General features: G+C 47.4%; 2 protein-coding genes across 2 annotated transcripts; both read left to right on the top strand.

Moving 5' to 3' along the window:
* The first annotated feature begins 221 nt into the window (after positions 1–221).
* Positions 222–1,024, top strand: LOC123401066 (histone H2A.1-like). The gene is made up of 2 exons (XM_045094780.1): positions 222–482; positions 575–1,024. The coding sequence occupies exons 1-2, from the start codon at positions 306–308 to the stop codon at positions 839–841; spliced, it is 444 nt and encodes a 147-aa protein (XP_044950715.1). The 5' UTR covers positions 222–305; the 3' UTR covers positions 842–1,024.
* Positions 276–5,674, top strand: LOC123401065 (histone H2A.1). Its single transcript, XM_045094779.1, has 3 exons — positions 276–305; positions 4,956–5,132; positions 5,231–5,674. Exons 2-3 carry the CDS (start codon positions 4,956–4,958, stop codon positions 5,495–5,497), a joined length of 444 nt encoding a protein of 147 aa, XP_044950714.1. The 5' UTR covers positions 276–305; the 3' UTR covers positions 5,498–5,674.
* Positions 5,675–17,918: the final 12,244 nt, after the last annotated feature.

Here is a 17,918-nt window from a genome sequence, read left to right as displayed (position 1 = left end):
TTACTGTAGAACCGATAATCACAGCGATGTGTGCTGCGTGATCCAGATCCCTGCGTTCTGATTGGCTGATCCGACCGTCCCACGGATCGCCACCACCAAACCAATCCCCACCGCTCGCTCCACTCAGATCCAACGGTGGGCGCACCACATCACGCGGATCGCTCCCCCTCCCGCGACGCTCCCGCCTCCAATAAAAGCAGCGCCCTCGCCGTCCTCCAAACCACAAACTCAGAGCATTCGATCCAGCACCCCGCCGCCAACGCCACACCTCGTGACCCCTCGTCGCCGGAGCAGCAGCAAGCAAGATGGCCGGAAGGAAGGGCGGCGACAGGAAGAAGTCGGTGACCAGGTCCGTGAAGGCGGGGCTCCAGTTCCCCGTCGGCCGCATCGGGCGCTATCTCAAGAAGGGCCGCTACGCCCAGCGCGTCGGCTCCGGCGCCCCCGTCTACCTCGCCGCCGTCCTCGAGTACCTCGCCGCAGAGGTATGCGACGATCTTCCCCGTCCTGCACTGTTCTTCTGCCCTGCTCTTCTCGTGCTCGACGGAAAGCTGACAGATTTCGTTTTGGATCGCAGGTGCTTGAGCTCGCCGGCAACGCCGCCAAGGACAACAAGAAGTCCCGCATCATCCCGCGCCACCTGCTTCTCGCCGTCCGCAACGACCAGGAGCTCGGCAGGCTGCTCGCCGGCGTCACCATCGCCCACGGCGGCGTCATCCCCAACATCAACTCCGTGCTGCTCCCCAAGAAGTCCGCCGCCGCCGCCGAGAAGGAGGCCACCAAGTCGCCCAAGAAGAAGACCGCTACCAAGTCCCCCAAGAAGAAGGCCGCCGCCAAGGAGTAGCCTAGCTGACACTTAGTTCGGTATCAGGGAGAAGATGAGCAGACTTTTGGTTGATTGGATCATGTATGTAAATGCCAGTGTGTATTTGCTCTTTCATTTGTTCGATGAACAGGCCAGTCAGGACTGTATTTTACCTGTGATTTAGTATTTGATCAATGACTGAAGATGCCACACTTTCAATCATGTTCGCTTGTTTACCCGTGATCAATCGTGTGATTGTTCGTTACCTGCCTTTGCTTCTGAAATATTTGGTGTTCAATTGATCTTCTGAACGTTGCCTCTCTCAGTTTAAAACGATGACAGTGCTAAATTGGATATCTTGCAGGCGAACATGGCTAATTAAGGCTTGACGATGCTTAAACATATGCTAGTAATTGTCAAATTGGATGTCAAAGAAACATCATTCGGAAGAATTGAACTCTGTAATTTGCCCTTGTAGCTGGGCCGGTCATAAAGCAAAAATTCTTCCGGTTTGAGTTGAGCTCCCATACTGAACCTTGGATGGCCAGACATACATAACAAATCACAGGTTTGAAAAACTAGCCTGCTAGATTACAAACTAGATTCGTGAAGGCTCTGATTTATGAGATGTTCTTTAGGCTTTCGGACCGACCGAAAACAGAATCAGATATTGGGACTGGGCAGAGATAGGAGTAGTCAGGCCCTTCAAATGACAAATTATCCAGTAGAATAATGTTTGCCCGAGGAGGGCCAAGATTGCTGGGTACATAAGTAAGTTGATGATACCGCACTTCATGCTCATCAATAGAAAAAACACGATTTTCAGATTAAAAAAGAAGGCTACAAAATGTAATCTACGGTGAATGGTCACAGGTTTCATTCTTGGCCCTTTTTTATTTATTTTTACATTTAGCGCCGAATGTAACTTTGCTTTCAAAATAAAATAATGTATATCATCATACCCCTCTATTCCATATCCTAGCGCGTTGCCTAGATTTCGAAATATCATATTCTAGTGCGTTTTTTTTTTTTTGCCTAGATTTCAAAGTGTAGTGCGCATAAGCATTGTGAGGCTGTTTTGGACGGAAGTAGCCCTCGGCTGCTCACGGGAGCACACCAGCACGCACCCACGTGTTGTGATAGAGCGAGAAACACAGTGGGGCAATTCTTGTCCAAACGAGAGGGCCACTTCACGTCTTGTACGAAAGCAACTCTGATCGGGTGATCCATTTCGTCCATCCATGTCTTTTGGGTCCGCCGGGACAGAGATGAGTGGCCAACGCATCAATCCGTTTTTAATTTGCGTCCGTTTTGGATTAGTTTGGACACATTTTCGTCTTAATTTTGGGTTGCATTTGGTTTTGTACCTGCGTTGTTCGTATGTTTCCGGCGTGGCCCATCTCTCACCCACCCATCTCTTTGTCCTTCTTATTATATTTGCAAGACCACAATCTCCCACCCCCACTTCTCTCCTCCTCCTTCTCCTGCCACTAACTGGCGCCGGCCAAGGCTCCGACGACTCCCGCAAGACTCCGCGCGGGTCGTGCAGGGCATGGAGCTCACTGTGGCAGGCACGGAAGCTCCTTCGCATGAAGCGTGTACACGAGCTCCTTCACATGTAGTTGCACACGGCTCTGCATGTACAGGAGTTCGTCCCTATATGGCACGAGAGCATGAGCTCTACGAGTCGACCTCGTCCGCCTTTGAGCCGACGCGCTCGTCGCCCAGCTCGACCACCTCAGGCTCCGATGCGACCGTCTCCCCGCTCGATCACCTCGCGTGTGTCCAAGCGAGATGGAGCACGGGTTGTTGTCCCGCCATGGACCGGACTACCTCGTCATACCTCGTCAACGCGCTCTTCCTCGTCGTGCCCGCAGGGAGCCGCCCCGTGCCCGACGCAACCGTCGACTGCTTCGGTCGATGCGTCGCCGCCAACGAGGCTATTGCGCCGCGGGAACGATGTCGACCAGGTCGCGTGCATGTCGTTCTACACCGGCTGACGTCGAGGCGAGCTCGGGGCGGGACGCGGCGGGGCGAAGGCAACGGACAAATTCGATGCCCACGCATCTCGAGTGGTTTCAAGTTCGCCGGAGAAGTAGGAAGCAAGAAGATGGCCGGAAGGAAGGGAGGCGACATGAAGAAGGCGGTGACCCGCTCCGTGAAGGTCGGGATTCAGGTCCCGCAGTAGTAAGAGGAGGGGTTGGAGCACAGGAGGTTACTTGGGTGCTATCGTGTCAACGAGTTTCAACAAGTTTGGTCAAAATACCTTTGAGTTTCAACAAGTTTTAATACTCAGGATGCATCATTAAGAGTGTGTCATATGCATAATACTGGAGGAGAAGTGGTGACATACACTAGGCCCAGGGTGTGGAGGCCATGTGAGGAGGAGATGGGGGGCATTGGAGGAGGGGAATGACCCGCGACATCGAGGATTCACGTCCCGGAGTAGGAGGAGGAGGTTACGTGGGTGCCGCTGTTGGTGGGAAAAAAGAAGGACGTCGCTAGGTAGCAGCGCCGCACCAGAGGCTTCCTGTGCGGCGCCCGCTAATAGTAACGCTAATGCATGTACCGTTCGCTAATCCTCCTTCACGTCGCATAATGAGCTGCATATTGGGCTAATCAAGCTGGAACACACACAAAGCATCTTGTCCGATGGCCCACCACGCTTGTATTCTGACTAATGTATTGCTATGGTGACCCTAATTTTTCCTAACTTCATCATGCATGCATGCATCATGATTCTCTTTAGTATTTGAAATTTAAAAAGTTTTATCTACAAAATCATTAATTCGATTGATTAACCGTTTTCACTGTTGATTTTCTCGCGACGAGCTCTTCAAAACTAGACCCCATATCAATATGTTTCGACAACTTTTTTTATGTCCGGCCACATTGTTTAACACACTTGCCATGTTATTAATCATTTACTTGCTTGAGAGAAGTAACTTAATTACCATATTTCAATGTTGTTTCGTACAATGCTTGTTGGTGTTTTTAAATCCAGTTGCAAAAAAAAATTATGCTTGTCATTTTTAGTGCTATCTAGTTGCCATGTAGTCTTATAAAGCTTGCTAATGCTTATAAATCCACTTGCGACAATCTTTTTTATGTGCTTGTCATTTTAATGCTACCGAGTTGCCATGTTGTCATATAAAACTTTTCATTGCTTATAATATCCACTTGTCACACCCACTTTATTGTAATTGTCATTTTAATATTTACTAGTTGTCAAAAAATTACACCCAATTGGCATAATTATATATTGTACTTGCCTACCAGATTAATTGTGTTAAGTTGTCATGAAACTTGCCTTGTTGTTTATACCCAGCTGATTTTTTAATAACATAACAATGCAATCAACATTATTCTGTAAATAGAAGATGTGTGCTAGTTGCAAAAGCACTGTGACGTACTATAACATTGTAGCATACTGTAGCAAGTACTTTTGATGTAGCGGGATAGCGAAGGAAGCGGGAATCCTGGCCCACGAGCCCCACCGCACGGGAACACACACGTGCACACGCTTTAAATTAGGTTTTTTTCTAAAAAAGAAACAAATTGCTATCCTTTGCATGATGGATGTTTTTCACGCAAATTAAGGCGGAAGGGTTCGAAAACGTAGGATCACTATTTCCTCGCATGTATTCATTCTATTTCACACAACTTTTCCACGATCCCAAACAACCGGATTGGAATTTGAAAAATGCTGAATCCAACTTGGGCTCTTTGTACACGCATCCAAACGCAACGATATGCATACATGTATAAGCAAACACACGTTCAAAAACCAATCAGATGCAAGATACTAAGAGTGAACAAAAAATGCCTAAATGATGCACGAAAGGAAACCAGGCGTTAATTAAAACCGAACCCCGTCATGATGCAAATCCCTGCGCTCTGATTGGCCGTTCGGACCCTCTCACGGATCGCAGCCCCAAGCAAATCCACACCGCCCACTCCCCACAGATCCAACGGCACGCACACCGCGTCACGCGGATCGCTCCCCCACGATGCGTGCACCTCCCCAATAAAAGCCGCGCCCTCGCCGGCATCCCAACCCACAAACTCAGAGCAGAGCGCATTCCGAACCCGCACCGCCGCCCACGCATCCCGACCGGTTTCTTCTTCGCCGGAGTAGCAGCAAGCAAGCAAGATGGCCGGAAGGAAGGGCGGCGACAGGAAGAAGGCGGTGACCAGGTCCGTCAAGGCCGGGCTCCAGTTCCCCGTCGGCCGCATCGGGCGTTACCTCAAGAAGGGCCGCTACGCCCAGCGCGTCGGCTCCGGCGCCCCCGTCTACCTCGCCGCCGTCCTCGAGTACCTCGCCGCCGAGGTAACTACCGACGTTCCCCGTCCTCGAGACTCCGTTCTGCTGCGCTGTTCTTCCGTGCTCGACAGTTAACTTGACATATTCTGTTTCTGATGGTGTAGCTGCTGGAGCTCGCCGGCAACGCGGCCAAGGACAACAAGAAGACCCGCATCATCCCGCGCCACCTGCTGCTCGCCGTCCGCAACGACCAGGAGCTCGGCAGGCTTCTCGCCGGCGTCACCATCGCCCACGGCGGTGTCATCCCCAACATCAACTCCGTCCTGCTCCCCAAGAAGTCCCCCGCCGCCGCCGAGAAGGAGGCCAAGTCGCCCAAGAAGAAGACGACCACCAAGTCCCCCAAGAAGAAGGCCCCCGCCGCCAAGGAGTAGCCGCCCGCACCCATAGCCTAGCCTGTGTTGCTTCGTTCCATTTCTCATGGACAAGATGAGCAGTCTTTTGGTTAGTTAGATGAGCAGTGCTTCTGTTCTTAGATTGGCGCAGCAAGGGTTACATTGTGTCTGTGATATCTGTAGGGATGGCTAAATATGCAATCGTTTAGATCTGAATTCTCCTGTTCTATCTGCGGTTGCAATTGATCATCTGAATATATTGCTACCTGCGCTGTTTTTGTACTGAATTCTCACTTCTGTCATCTGAAAATTTCCCCAACTCTCTGCTCTCAATCATATTACTGTCGAGTAGCAGAGAAGAACTCACACCTGACGATCAGCATATACATCACCCATCTTAGACGCTCTGAATTTTGAAATGTCTGGCGTCCAGTGCATTAGGCAAATGATAATCCTGGCAACCGAACTAAACTTTGGATACTCAGATGTACGTACCGAGAAATCAATTATAGGCAAAACTGACGGGTATGATTAATGTTCAGTTAGGCAAATGAGATACCAGAATTACTTATGTGCTGCGAAGCAGGTACTTTGTGAGGAATCAAGATACTCCTATAGAAGAATGTTTGTCACAGGAGAGCGAATATTGCCGGAGAAATAACGCAATATTGCAACTGTGACAAAACTGCATTTTTAGAACAGAAAATAACTGGTAATAATCTTAGCAAAAAGGTGAATAGTGAGAGGTTTCACACATAATTTTACAAACTAATAAGTATCCGTCTTGCCCCTTTCTCGTTACATTTAGTGCCAACTGTAACTCTGCTCTAATAATCAAAATATGTTATCACCAGAATACAAACAAGCGTCCAACTTGTAAAAAAGCAAACAAGAGGACATTAGTTGCTAATTTGATTTCTTCTATATTTTGTGGATTTTCTTCTAGTAGTGTCGGAAGTATAGAACTTAGTACTTTAAGATGCGCTTGAATCATGGTGTATTCTTATAATCATATTTGCCCAAACCTTTTTGGTTCATATTTTAGTGTTTGTTTGATCCATTTTTGCGTACTTTTGTGCCTACTTTTTCAAAACATATTATAAAATAAGCACATCACACCATAATTCAGTAACGGCAAACTGAACCTTAGACATGTCTTGATAAGGATACAGTAGGGATCCTGGGGTTTTTCCCCCACAAAAAAAAGGATCCTAGGGTTTTTGGCCCAATCTTTCACGACGAATGGTAAAACCAACATATAACTTTGATTGTTGAGCGAATTATGTTGGCTTTTGAACGTGCGTATGCAGCTGTACAGGCGTGCCTACGCGATTCTTGCTTCGGCCGGCTACTTGATGGAACTTGCGTAACTAGCGATACGAATAAAACTGATCGATGGATTTGATGGCTAAAGGCCCGTGTCGAGCCTTTGCTTTGTATTGCTTTTTGTTTTTATGGTGTTGCAATTAACACCCCTAGGGTGTCTTTTATACACGTCCACAAGGGACTATGGAAATAGACTAGGACTAGGAATCCTAATACTACTAGGACTCGGTTTGGCTTTCTTTCCTAATCCTAAAGAAACAACATGATTAACTTCTACATTCACCTCCTTAATCTTCTTGCTTGACTTCACTTCTTGCACTCCGACTTTCCTCCTCATCTCGATGAACTTCTGTCGACCGAGGGACTTGGTGAAAATATCGGCAAGTTGGTCTTTCGTGTTCACATGTTGAACCTCGATCAACCCTTCTTCAATGCACTCCCGGATATGGTGGAACCGGGTATCTACGTGCTTGCTCCTTTCGTGATGAACCGGATTTTTGCACAACGAGATTGCAACTTGGTTATCGATCTTCAGTGACACCTTCTGCACCTCCCGCTTTGCAAGAATAGCTAGGAGTCTTCTCAGCCACACTGCTTGACAAGCCGCCGTGCTTGCCGCTATGTATTCTGCCTCGCATGAAGACAGTGCCACCACCTTTTGCTTCTGAGAATTCCAGCTAATCGGATTCGGGCCAAGGTAGAAAACCATGCCCGTTGTGCTCTTTCAGTCATCAACATCACCTGCCATGTCACTATCTGAATATCCACGAAGGATCAATCCTCCCTTTCCCTTTCTGTACGTGCAACCAAGATTAATGATGCCTTTCACATAATGCAAGATTTGATTGACCGCGCTCATGTGCTCGGTTGTCGGATTCTCCATGAAACGACTCACGATCCCGAGTGAATAAGCCAAGTCAGGTCGGGTATGCACCAAATATCTTAGGCTGCCCACAAGGCTTCGATACATTGTGGTGTCCACCGGCGGATTTGAGCTACGCTTGCTCAACTTGTGACGTTGGTCCATTGGAACTTGTGTCTCGTAGCAATCTGACATGCCACACTTTTCCAATAACTTGACCGCATAAGCCGATTGACATAGGGAAATCTCTCCGGAGCTTTGCTTCACTTCGATGCCCAAGTAATAGCTGAGTAATCCCAGATCGCTCATGCTAAACTTGTTCTTCATTTGCGCCTTGAAACGTTCAATTTCTTGTACGCTATCTCCGGTGATAATCAGATCGTCGACATAAACTCCAACTAGCAGGTTTGAGCCTTTGGAGTTCTTTGTATAGACTGCGTGCTCGAGGGGACATCTCTTGAACCCGAGCGAGATCAAACTCCGGTCTAACTTTGAGTTCCAAGCTCTTGGCGCTAGCTTCAACCCGTAAAGTGCCTTCTTGAGCTTGTAAACTTTCCCTTCTTCACCTTTCTTCTCGTAGCCGAGGGGTTGTTCCATGTACACTTCTTCTGTGAGATCACCGTTGAGGAAAGCGGATTTAACATCCATATGATGAACCTTCCAATCCTCTTGTGCTCCCAAAGCTAGGAGCACTCTCATCGTCTCGATTCGAGCAACCGGTGCAAACAACTAATCATAGTCAACTCCTTGACGTTGTACGTAGCCCTTTGCAACGAGTCTTGCCTTGTACTTCACAATGGCATCTTGTGTGTCCTTCTTTAACTTGTAAACCCACTTCAAACCTATCGCCTTTTGGTTTGGAGGTCGGGTTACCAAAGTCCACGTGCCATTGCTCTCAATCGCCTTCATCTCCTCATCCATGGTGTTCGTCCAACTACGACTTTTGCTCGCCTCTACGAAGTTCGCCGGCTCCTTAACTCCGAACAGACATAGTCCGGAGTACTCGAGCGTAACTGGCTTTGTGTACTTGTAGACTTTCTTGAGGGTCTTGTAGCGACGAGGCCCTGAGGAGTCCGTTGTGGCTTGCGAAGGAGGCGACACAAATTGTGTCGATGTTGATGCACTTGAGGAAGACGGCTGAGACCCTGGTGTCTCATCGACATCCGTGTCGTCGGCGTAGTCATCATGACCGTGACCATCATCTTGATTGTGAAAGTCACTATGTGCCTCGTTGTCGATGTTGTCGTCGAGATCTCCACCCGTGTCGTGCGCTTCGTTGTCGCTATCTCCTTGCGACCTATGCACGTCATCGTCGGTGTCGGCACCATGATGATCACTACCATTGTGGTCACCTTGGTTGGGCGTCTTGCCAACCACCTGGACATCCTCCCCTGCATCATCATCAGTTGGAAATTCAACTGTGAATATGTTACTGTTGGAGCATTGTCGGCTGCGGCGCTCCAATTCCACGCTTGGTTTTCTTCAAACACGACGTCGCGTGAAATCCGTAGACGCTTGGTTTGTGGATCGTAGAAGCGGTATGCTTTGGTGCCGGAACTCCTCTCGTATCCGATGAACACCAACTTGGTGGTACGATCGACAAGCTTTGAGAGATGCGGCTCCGCCATCTTCACATGTGCCACACACCCGAATGTCCATAGATGAGACACATTCGGCTTACGTCCGTAAATTTCTTCATACGGAGTCTTGCCGACCACCGCCTTCGTTGGAGCCCGGTTGAGAAGATAGACCGTCGTCGAAACAACTTCTCCCCAAAAAGTCCCCGGCAGGTTCTTGCTCTTGAGTAAATTCCTTGCCATGTCAACGACGGTTCGATTGCGCCTTTCAACGACCCCATTCTGCTGCGGCGTGTAAGGTGCCGTGAGGAACCTTTTTATGCCAATCTTCTCGCAGTAATCGTTGAATTCGTTCGACGTAAATTCTCCGCCGCGATCTGTCCGTAGAGCGCGAACCTTCAACTTGTGTTGCATCTCTGTTGCAGCCTTCAACTTCTTGAACGCTTCAAACGCCTCATCTTTAGATCGTAGGAGAACGACCCACATATATCTCGAGTAGTCGTCTACCACGAGGAAGAAATGCTTCTTTCCCGCGTGAGTTGCTGGGGTGATAGGGCCACATAGATCACCATGGAGCAGCTCAAGTGCATCACTTGCATGATAGGTAGACTGAGCAGGGAACGGCCTGCGGTGCTATTTTCCAACCAAGCACCCATCACATACTCGATCAACATGGTCGATAAATGGCATCCCGGATACCATCTCCATCTTCGACATCTTCTTCAAGGCGTAGAATTTAACGTGTCCAAATCTAGCATGCCATAACCGCGAATCATCATCACTCTTGGCGAGCCAACACTCCGGTTGAGATTGGTCAAGGTTGAGGATATAGAGCCTATTCTGTGTGCGATTAACACGAGCTAGCACGTTTCGGAGGTTGTCGAAGATCGTCATCACTCCGTTCTCGATATTCACCTTGCATCCATTCTCGTCAAGCTTCCCAATAGAGATAATGTTGTTGCGAAGCCGTGGGATGTAGTACACTCCGGTGAGTATGCGATGTTCGCCTGTGAGACCCTCGAAGAGGACAGATCCTTGCCCGCAAATCTCCACAGCTGAACCATCACCGAACTTGACCGAGCCTTGAACATCATATTCCAGCTCGAGAAATTTCTCCTTGCATCCCGTCATGTGGTTACTGGCACCCGTGTCGAGATACCACGACACGTTGTGATCCCCGGATAACTTAGGTGTCACATTCTTCTCATGAAGTAGCACCTTCCGGGTTGGTTTCACAACCACCGTTTCAGCGAGATCACAAACTTCGGCCATTAGAAGACCTGGACCTTCGTCTTCCTGCTTTGCCAAATTTGCCTTGATCTCCCGCTTGTTAGGGTTCGGACAATCCTTTGCAAAGTGACCCATCTCGTTGCAGTTATAGCACTTAACCTCGGATAAATCCAAGTTCCGTGGCTTCGGCCCTTTAGATTGGTCCGCCTTACCACTACCTTGTGGCTTGCATTTTCCTTTGCCTTTTCCGGTTTGTCCGTCACGCTTCACGTTGCTTGAGCCTTCGCCACCATCACGCCTTCCTTTGCTACTTGGGGCCTCCCAATCTGCGCGCGAGTACATGAGTTGGTCGCTACCTCCTCCTTTGCCTTTCTGACAGCCACGAGCATTCTCTTCCCATGTCCGCAAGCGTCTGATTGCCTCCGTTATGGTCATGTCGTCGATGTCGTAAAGCTGCTTGATCGTGCCGATGATGTACGTGAATTTATCAGTCACCAAACTGAAATATTTCTCCACAATCTCGGTCTCATCGAGCTTTGCACCAAGCGCGCGGATCTCTCCCACCAAAGTAGTAGGACGCATGGCATAGTCGTTCACCGATTCAGTTTCCTCCATCTGCAACTTGTGAAATTGGCGCTTCAGCACTTGTGCCCGAGTCTTGGTGACACGATCTTCTCCGATCCTCATCTCCTTGAGTGCGTTCCACGCCTCTCTTGCCGTCTCAAAATCCGCCAATGTCATTAGCACAGAATCCGGCACGGACTGGGCTATGGCGGCCATGGCACCTTCGTCGGACTCGTCATCGACGTTGTCGTCCGTGATTGCCTACCACACTCGAAGGGTTCGGAGAATAATTTTCATCTTCACCGCCCACACGCCGTAGTTGGCGTCGGTGAGCATCGGGTACTGGATGGGGATGTTGCGATGCGCCTGGACGTTGGCGCCGCTCGTTCCTCCACCACTGGTTGCTGACTTGACGCCCTTCTTCACCTTGTCGCCGTTCTTGTTCGCCTTGGCACCGCCCTTGCCGGACTTGACCGATTCAACGTCGCTGTCCGTCATCATAGATCGTAGATCGTCGAGGCTCTGATACCAATTGTTGGCTTTTGAACGTGCGTATGCAGCTGTACACGCGTGCCTACGCGATTCTTGCTTCGGTCGGCTACTTGACGGAACTTGCATAACTAGCGACACGAATAAAACTGATCGATGGATTTGATGGCTAAAGACCCGTGTCGAGCCTTTGCTTTGTATTTCTTTTCGTTTTTCTGGTGTTACAATCAACACCTCTAGGGTGTCTTTTATACACGTCCACAAGGGACTATGGAAATAGACTAGGACTAGGAATCCTAATACTACTAGGACTCGGTTTGGCTTTCTTTCCTAATCCTAAAGAAACAACATGATTAACTTCTACAAATTATATCTACTCCATACACAACAAAACAGATTATTGCGGATCACAAGCAAAACAAACGATATTGGAGCCCCCGATATGGGACATTTTTCTGTCTATTCTTAACTCAAAAATTCAACTCCCCTATTACAATTGATATTGGAGTCCCCGACATGGGACATTTTTCTAGTTTATTCTTAACTGAAAATTCAACTCCCCTATTACATCGGTAGGAAGAGAAGGTTGAAGAAGAAGAAGGAGAGAATATGGTATGATCCATCATTACCTAATGCACATGAGCAGTTTGCAATGCATTTGTGCTTCCAAAATGTTGTGGAGTTTAGAGAAGCACTTAGAAATTTATTTATTTTTTATTTTTGTGCCTCTGGTTTGTTAGCTCTACTCATTCATCCCCGCGCTCTTAACTTTTGCTCACTTTTTCCCACTCCCTTGGCCGAAACCCTTAGAACTGGTCACAAACGGTGGATGCCGTCGGGTCAGTGCTTTGACCGTTAACTCTGACGAGTGGGGCCGCGCTGACTGTGTCCCCCGTTGGACCTGATGAGTGAGGTAGCGGCGGATGGTGCCGCGGTTAGCCCGTTGGGCTGTGGTTAGATTGTTGGGCCCTACGCGCGCCGTAACGACATGAGCGTGCTATACATGCACCTGGCTCCATCGGTCGTTGCTGCGCCTTGCGCGCGCCGTAACGACATGAGCCTGCTATGCATGCACGTAGCTAGCCTTCCTCCATGCGCTGCTGCCCGCCGCCACGTATGCTAACCGGTCTCTTTCTGCATGCTAGCCGCCACAGACGCAGGGACGGTCGCTGCTGCTGGTTCGTCTCATGTCACACGCTTGTCTCCCCGATCCACTCGCATCTATTCAACATGGCAATTAAAGCTAAGCTATGCATGCGCGACATGAACCGCTTGCCTGCCTGCCTGCCAGCATGCGTAGATGCGTGATACGTCTCCGTCGTATCTACTTTTCCATACTATTTTGCCCTTGTTTTAGACTCTAAATTGCATGATTTGAATGGAACTAACCCGGACTAACGCTGTTTTCAGCAGAATTGCCATGGTGTTGTTTTTGCGCAGAAATAAAAGTTCTCGGAATGAATTGGAAATTTATGAGGATTTTTTGTGGAATATATAAAAAATATTGGCGCAAGAATCAACCGGAGGAGTGGAGCGAGGAGCCCACAAGCCCACCAGGCGCCCCCCGGCCGCGCCTAGCAGGCTTGTGGGGCCCTCGGGGCTCCGCCGCCTCCAATTCCAGCTCTATTTAGTCTCTTTCGCCCGAAAAAAAAATCAAGGAGGAGAGTTCAACGCGTTTTACGATACGGAGGCGCCGCCACCTCGTGTTCTTCCTCTGGAGGGCAGATCTGGAGTCCGTTCTGGGCTCCGAAGAGGGGAGATCGTCGCCATCATCATCACCAACCTTCCTTCATCGCCAACTCCATGATGCTCTTCACCGTTCGTGAGTAATCTCATCGTAGGCTTGCTGGACGGTGATGGGTTGGATGAGATCTATCATGTAATTGAGTTAGTTTTGATGGGGATTGATCCCTAGTATCCACTATGTTTTGAGATTGATGTTGCTACTACTTTGCCATGCTTAATGCTTGTCACTAGGGCCCGAGTGCCATGATTTCAGATCTGAACCTATTATGTTCTCGTAAATATATGTGTGTTCTTGATCCTATCTTGCAAGTTGTAGTCACCTACTATGTGTTATGACCCGGCAACCCTGGAGTGACAATAGTCGGAAGCACTCCCGGAGATGACCATAGTATGAGGAGTTCGTGTATTCACTAAGTGCTAATGCTTTGTTCCGGTTCTCTATTAAAAGGAGAACCTTAATATCCCGTAGTTTCCATTAGGACCCCGCTGCCACGGGAGGGATGGACAATAGATGTCATGCAAGTTCTTTTCCCTAAGTTGTTTTTGTAAATATGACTAGCTCTTTGTTCCTAATTCAGCTTTGTTATGAGAGAAACATGTTTGCAATGACAACTTAGAGATCATAGTTTCTAATGCCATGCTTAATTAGCTAGGAGCTTATAATGGTTTGTCTTGGATGCCAACATGAATTTTGGGATGATTATGATGTAGTATGATAGGATGATATCCTCCTTTGAATGATTCAAGTGGCTTGACTTGGCGCATGTTTACGCATGTAGTTGAAACAAAATCAACATAGCCTCTATGATATTCATGTTCATGGTGATTTATGTCCTACTCACGCTTGCACTCAATGTTGGTTAATCTCAATGCATTTTGATGACTGTTGTCGCTCTCTAGTTGGTCGCTTCCCAGTCTTTTGCTAGCCTTCACTCGTACTAAGCGAGAATACTGCTTATGCATCCACTTCCATAAAACCAAAGTTGTTCCATATGAGTCCACCATACCTACCTATATGCGGTATCTACCTACCGTTCCAAGTAAATTTGCATGTGCCACTCTCTAAACCTTCAAGAAATAATCTGTTTTGCATGCCCGAACCGCTCATGTGGTGACAAGGGGCGATCAGTATCTTCCATCCTAGGCGTGTTATCCTCGATACGTGTTTATTCACTATCACTCACGAGAAAGGGGCCGGTAATTGGAATGCCCAGTTCCATGCTCAAATCGAAAAGATAATTGCAAACAAAACTCCCCCTGGATTGTTGTTGGTATGGACGGCACCCGAGTATTCGGCTAGTTGCGGAGTGTGATTGAGCGGTGGTGGGGGGAGTCAAAACTTTACTTTTCTGTTTGGGAACCGCCTATAGTATGTGTAGCATGGAAGATGGTGAAAACTCTTGGTCATTGCGTTGACAATGAAAGCATGCCACCCAAACATTATTTATCTCTATTTTAAAAGCTTGAGCTCTGGCACCTCTGCAAATAAATGCTTCCCTCTACGAAGGGCCTATCTATTTATGCTTCTGTCGAGTCATCCTCTTCTTATAAAAGCACCAATTAGAGAGCACCTCCGTCATTTTTATGCTTTGCTTTTAATTGTTATTGAGTATGACTGTGACTGGATCTTCTTTGCCATGAATTACAATGTTTAGTCAGCCCTTGGTCTTTGAAGGTGCTCTGCATTTATGTTTTGTGGTCTCAGAAAGAGCTAGCGAGATACCATCTGTTCATATTTCTTCATGATTGTCTTGATTGAAGTGTTGACGTTTGAAACTTATTATTATTGCTCGCTAGTTGATTATGCCATTGATATGACTTCCTCTTGAGACCTAAATGTCATTGCTTATGTGGTTAGCTTGTGATCTTGCTGAAAATGTGAATATGAGTTAGACATAATTGCAACAACAAGATCAAACATAGTTCGTAAAAGTTTTTTCTTTTGTATCTTTCAGTTTGTCAACTGAATTGCTTGAGGACAAGCAAGGCTTTAAGCTTGGGGGAGTTGATACGTCTCCGTCGTATCTACTTTTCCATACTCTTTTGCCCTTGTTTTAGACTCTAACTTGCATGATTTGAATGGAACTAACCCGGACTAACGTTGTTTTTAGCAGAATTGCCGTGGTGTTTTGGCGTAGAAATAAAAGTTCTCGGAATGAACTGGAAATTTACGAGGATTTTTTGTGGAATATATAAAAAATATTGGCGCAAGAATCAATCGGAGGAGTGGAGCAAGGAGCCCACAAGCCCACCAGGCGCGGGCCCCCCTGGCTGCGCCTAGCAGGCTTGTGGGGCCCTCAGGGCTCTGCCGCCTCCAATTCCAGCTCTATTTAGTCTCTTTCGTCCAGGAAAAAAAATCAAGGAGGAGAGTTCATCACGTTTTACGATACGGAGGCGCTGCAACCACCTGTTCTTCCTCTGGAGGGCAGATCTGGAGTCCGTTCTAGGCTTCGGAGAGGGGAGATCGTCGCCATCGTCATCACCAACCTTTCTTCATCGCCAATTCCATGATGCTCTTCACCGTTCGTGAGTAATCTCATCATAGGCTTACTGGACGGTGATGGGTTGGATGAGATCTATCATGTAATTGAGTTAGTTTTGATGGGGATTGATCCCTAGTATCCACTATGTTTTGAGATTGATGTTGCTACTACTTTGCCATGCTTAATGCTTGTCACTAGGGCCCGAGTGCCATGATTTCAGATCTGAACCTATTATGTTCTCGTCAATATATGTGTGTTCTTGATCCTATCTTGCAAGTTGTAGTCACCTACTATGTGTTATGACCCGGCAACCCCGGGGTGACAATAGCCGGAACCACTCCCGGAGATGACCATAGTATGAGGAGTTCGTGTATTCACTAAGTGCTAATGCTTTGTTCCGGTTCTCTATTAAAAGGAGAACCTTAATATCCCGTAGTTTCCATTAGGACCCCGCTGCCACCGGAGGGATGGACAATAGATCTCATGCAAGTTCTTTTCCCTAAGCACGTATGACTACATACGGAATACATGCCTACATTACATTGACGAACTGGAGCTAGTTACATATCTCCCCGTGTTATAACTGTTGCATGATGAATGTCATCCGACATAATTATCCATCACGGATCCAATGCCTACGAGTTTTTCCTACTGGTCCTTGCTACGTTACTTTTCCGCTATGGTTGTCGCTGCATCTACTGTTACTCTGTCGCTACTGCTGTCACTGCTGCTACTGTTACTCTGTCGCTATTGCTGTAACTGCTGCTACTATTACCGTTGCTACTGTTGCTATCACACCACTTTGCTACTGATACTTTGCTGCAGATACTAAGTCTTTCCGGTGTGTTTGAATTGACAACTCAACTGCTAATACTCGAGAATATTCTTTGGCTTCCCCTTGTGTCGAATCAACAAATTTGGGTTGAATACTCTACCCTCGAAAACTGTTGCGATCCCCTATACTTGTGGGTTATCAAGACTATTTTCTCGCGCCGTTGTCGGGGAGGCATAGCTCTATTCTCTGAGTTACTTGGGATTTACGTCTGTTGATCACTATGAGGAATCCGAGAGATCCAAAAACTAAAGTCTTGCCCTCAACTACGAGGACAGGTAAGGAACTGCCATCTAGCTCTGCACTTGATTCACCTTCAGTTATGAGTAAGTTTGCGACACCACCTCCTGCTAGAAATTTTGATGTGTCGCGTGTGCTTGATGATGCTACTTCTGCTATCCATGATGCTTGTGATGATGCTTTGCTTGATACTGCTTTGCCACTAGGTGCATTCCTTGATGCACAAATTGCTAGAGTTGCTGCTAGATGTGATTATACTTTTGAAACTGCTGAGATTATTGAAGTAGAACCTGCTATTGCACCTGTTAGAACTAGCTCTCCTAGATATGAATTGCCTGATATGCGTGAGGGTTATGTTATGGAGGAGAGATAGCTGAGGACTTTCTTGCTTGTAAGGATAGCTATGATCTTGAGAAATTACTACGCAAGTGGAAAGAAAAATCTTTGAACGCTAGGATGAAATACGACCCGAAGTTTGCTACTTCGCCTATATTTGTGACCGATAAGGATTATGAATTCTCTGTCGACCCTGAGTTAATCACTTTGGTCAAAGCTGATCCTTTTCCCGGTTATGAGTCTGAAACGGTTGTAGCACATCTTACTAAGCTGCACGATATAGCCACCCTATTCACGAGTGAGGAAAAGATCCGCCACTACTATATCCTTAAGAAGTTTCCTTTCTCGCTAAAGCATGATGCTAAGACTTGGTTCACTTCTCTTGCCCCTGGTTGTGTGCGTAGTCCCCAGGATATGATCTGCTACTTCTCTGAAAAATATTTTCCTGCCCATAAGAAGCAAGCTGCCTTGCAGGAAATATATAACTTTGCGCAAGTTGAAGAAGAGAGTCTCCCACAAGCTTGGGGGAGGCTCGTCCAGCTACTGAACGCTTTGCCCGATCACCCTCTTGAGAAGAATTAAATACTTGATATCTTCTATAATGGACTAGCCGATGCTTCTAAGGACCACCTAGATAGTTGTGCTGGTTGTGTTTTCAGGGAACGAACTGTAGAACAAGCTGAAATTCTATTGAATAATATCTTGTGCAATGAGAATGCTTGGACTATTCCCGAACCACCTCCGAAGCCAACTCCGAAGAAAAGAGGTATTCTAT

This window comes from Hordeum vulgare, chromosome 6H (assembly GCF_904849725.1).
Source record: "Hordeum vulgare subsp. vulgare chromosome 6H, MorexV3_pseudomolecules_assembly, whole genome shotgun sequence".
Taxonomy (NCBI): domain Eukaryota; kingdom Viridiplantae; phylum Streptophyta; class Magnoliopsida; order Poales; family Poaceae; genus Hordeum; species Hordeum vulgare.
This window is presented reverse-complemented; position numbering and strand designations above follow the sequence as displayed.